Source organism: Amphimedon queenslandica, unplaced genomic scaffold (genome assembly GCF_000090795.2).
Source record: "Amphimedon queenslandica unplaced genomic scaffold, v1.1 AMPQUscaffold_13234, whole genome shotgun sequence".
In the NCBI taxonomy this organism is placed as follows: Eukaryota; Metazoa; Porifera; class Demospongiae; order Haplosclerida; family Niphatidae; genus Amphimedon; species Amphimedon queenslandica.
Genome location: NW_003546530.1, coordinates 28,864 through 32,528, shown reverse-complemented (window position 1 = coordinate 32,528; position 3,665 = coordinate 28,864). Strand labels below are relative to the sequence as shown.

Below are 3,665 nucleotides of genomic sequence, written 5' to 3'. Positions count from 1 at the left end.
ATTATATTAATAATTAATTTTTTGATCATTATGTGTAATCTGAGTTTATATTAGCTTATCAATTACAATTGGTATATCTTATCTGTACAGTATAATATGATATCTATTTACAATATAGTCCCAAACAAAACCTTTAAAAGAAGCAGTTTTTTCTTCATTAGTGCATAGAAGTGTTTATAAGCTTTGATGTTATAAGTATAGACTTTTGTTACATGTACTGTATAGGGGCAAATTTTGGAGGGAGTTAAATTTGGCAAATTGTTAAATTTTGGTGATTAGCAAATTTTATTTTGGCGAATTAGTTGCCACGTGCCATTGAGCATGCGTATAATGGCTCAAAATTGTGGATTTTATTTTGGCGAATGGCTATCAATTTAATTCCCTCTAAAATTTCTGCTATACAATACAATGTTTGTTCTGGATATTGATATTAACTCTTAAGGATCAATATCAAAAGTAGTGCCATATTATTTTCTCATTGGGTTTGTCATCATAGACTTTAGTACATAACAGTGTATGCTACTGTATATCTTATGCTAATAATAATGATAATAATAATAATCATCATCATCATTGTGTACGTGTCACATCATCACATGAAGTGTCATGCTCTCATTATCTGCTGACTCATGTACATAATGGGCTCATGCTGACCTTGTGTCACATGAATATCATACAACAGCCTATCATGCAATTATGAATGATATACATGTACATGTATACCCACATACATGTACATGTACTTAACCAATCACACACAACCACTCACTAAATTACTACTACAGTCATCACAGTTGATTACACTGTATATACACTCTGAGTCACTGATTAATCATGTGCTCATTTACTTTATCTTTCACTTACATTTGTAGTACATGTACATGTACATGTATATGTGTACATGTATTATTCATTGATAGTATTCATAAGGTGTATTAATTCATTGATAGTATTCACTATTGTGTTATTATAAAACAAAAAGTCAATCATAATAGATATTAATTGATCCTAAAATGTATAATTCATTATTTTCTTGAATTCAGATTTGTTGTAAATAATTTTATTCATGACAAATACATGTACATGTATCTTGGACCATGGTTTTTTTCTAAAAATGGTTTGGAAATAACCCCAAATTTTTATTACATTTTAAAATACATATTGATGCCCTTATGCTGTGTAGAAAGTTTGGGCTGATTCCAGCTTAAATTTTTTGAGCCATGGCTTTTTTTAACAGCCAATTTTTGAAAAATACCCAAGGCTATAGCCCATGGTTTTTTCCAAAAAATGGCTCCGAAATCACCCCCAATTTTTATTACATTTTCTGATACATATTGATGTACTTATGTTGTGTAGAAAGTTTGAGCTGATTCGACTTCAATTTTTCCAGTTACGCCCATTTTAAGAAAATGCCAGAATTTTGAAAAATACCCAAGGCTATAGCCCATGGTTTTTTCCAAAAAATGGCTCCGAAATCACCCCCAATTTTTATTACATTTTCTGATACTTATTGATGTCCTTATGCCGTGTAGAAAGTTTGAGCTGATTCCGACTAAAATTTTTCTAGTTATGGCCGTTTTTTAAAAACAGCTGATTTTCGAAAAATACCCAAGGCTATAGCTCATGGTTTTTTCCAAAAATTGGCTCCGAAATCACCCCCCCCCCAATTTTTATTACATTTTCTGATACATATTGATGTACTTATGTTGTGTAGAAAGTTTGAGCTGATTCGACTTCAATTTTTCCAGTTACGCCCATTTTAAGAAAATGCCAGAATTTTGAAAAATACCCAAGGCTATAGCCCATGGTTTTTTCCAAAAAATGGCTCCGAAATCACCCCCAATTTTTATTACATTTTCTGATACTTATTGATGTCCTTATGCCGTGTAGAAAGTTTGAGCTGATTCTGACTGAAATTTTTCAAGTTATGGCTGTTTTTTAAAAACAGCCGATTTTAAAAAAATACCCAAGGCTATAGCCCATGGTTTTTCCAAAAAATGGCTCCGAAATCACCCCGAATTTTTATTACATTTTCTGATACATATTGATGTCCTTATGTTGTGTAGAAAGTTTGAGATGATTCCGACTGAAATTTTTCGAGTTATGACTGTTTTTTAAAAACAGCCGATTTTCAAGAAATACCCAAGGCTATAGCCCATGGTTTTTCCAAAAAATGGCTCCGAAATTACCCCGAATTTTTATTACATTTTCTGATACATATTGATGTCCTTGTGCTGTGTAGAAAGTTTGAGATGATTCCGACTGGAATTTTTTGAGTTATGGCTGTTTTTTAAAAACTGCCGATATTCGAAAAATACCCAAGGCTATATCCCATGGTTTTTCCAAAAAATGGCTCCAAAATCACACTGAATTTTTATTACATTTTCTGATACATATTGATGTCCTTATGTTGTGTAGAAAGTTTGAGATGATTCCGACTGAAATTTTTCGAGTTATTGCTGTTTTTGAAAACAGCCGATTTTCAAGAAATTCCATGGTTTTTTCAAAAAATGGCTCCGAAATCACCCCAAATTCTTATTACATTTTCTGATACATATTGATGTCCTTATGCTATATAGAAAGTATGAGCTGATTCCGTTAAAAACTTTCTGAGTTATGCCCTTTTAAAATATTATTCCAATTTCTAAGAGTTAATTTTTCTTACAGTATTTGTGTTAACTGCAATCGTTATATTAATTTTTTAGTGATCTTGATGCTAAAAGAGACGTAAAGTTTGAAGAAGTAAGAGAGAGAGGGAGAGAGTAATTTCAGAAAGAGAGACAGAAAGAGATTAGAACAGGGATACAATTTCATTTAATTTCTCTCTCTCTCTTTGTTAGGGTCTTGCATTTGCTCAAGAGCACGGGCTTGTATTTATGGAAACGTCAGCAAAGACTGCAGCTAATGTTGAAGAGGTACGTCAACAACTTTTACATGTACGTACATGTACTGTATTTTGTTCACATCATACATGTACATGACATGTACATAATAATGTATGGTTTTACACACGATTAAATGTGTATGTACATGTATGTGTACTAAGATACATGTATCTCTTTTTAACACTACATTAAGTGATGCATAGATTAATAAGGCTAATGACCTTTTTATGAATTACAAAAAGTCTATTAATCAATTATGCTAAGAAGACTAAAATTCTTCTCACAGGAGAGCAGATAAAATATACATGTACATGTACATGCTTTTACCTGGATGTCTTCTATCTCTCATCATTGTGTATATTTTTAGGCGTTCATAAACACAGCAAAGGAAGTTTATAAAAAGATACAAGATGGAGTTTTTGATATAACAAATGAAGTAAGTTTAGCTAGCCTATTACTGTTTGGCCAGTATCTACCAAATGTGTACATGTATAATGTTATTTTACATGTACATATTACTAACTTAAATGAATTACCGTATAGCCAAAAATTTTCGAGGCTTAAAATTTCGTGAATAATGAAATTTATGGAGAAATTTTAAATTCCGTGATAAATATTTTCGTGATTTTATTTTAATAATAATAATGACCACGCCTTATTTAATTAAAACATGGCAGATTCAATATTTGAGACGGACTCTTGTGTCAAGGGGCACCATGTCTACAAATCAGTGTGGACACCAGTGATGGGGAAGATTATCATCTTTGACCTAGGCAGTAT

At 31.7% G+C, this 3,665-nt stretch overlaps 1 protein-coding gene across 1 annotated transcript in view; it reads left to right on the top strand.

Moving 5' to 3' along the window:
• Positions 1–2,697: 2,697 nt before the first annotated feature.
• LOC109584191 (uncharacterized) overlaps positions 2,698–3,665 on the top strand; it is a gene marked incomplete at its 5' end in the record, with an annotated part of 17,616 nt that continues 16,648 nt past the window's right edge. The window contains 3 exons of the mRNA XM_019999840.1: positions 2,698–2,742; positions 2,841–2,915; positions 3,253–3,428. Of these exons, the coding sequence (XP_019855399.1) occupies positions 2,698–2,742; positions 2,841–2,915; positions 3,253–3,428 (296 nt within the window). The remainder of the gene's footprint in view (positions 2,743–2,840; positions 2,916–3,252; positions 3,429–3,665) is intronic.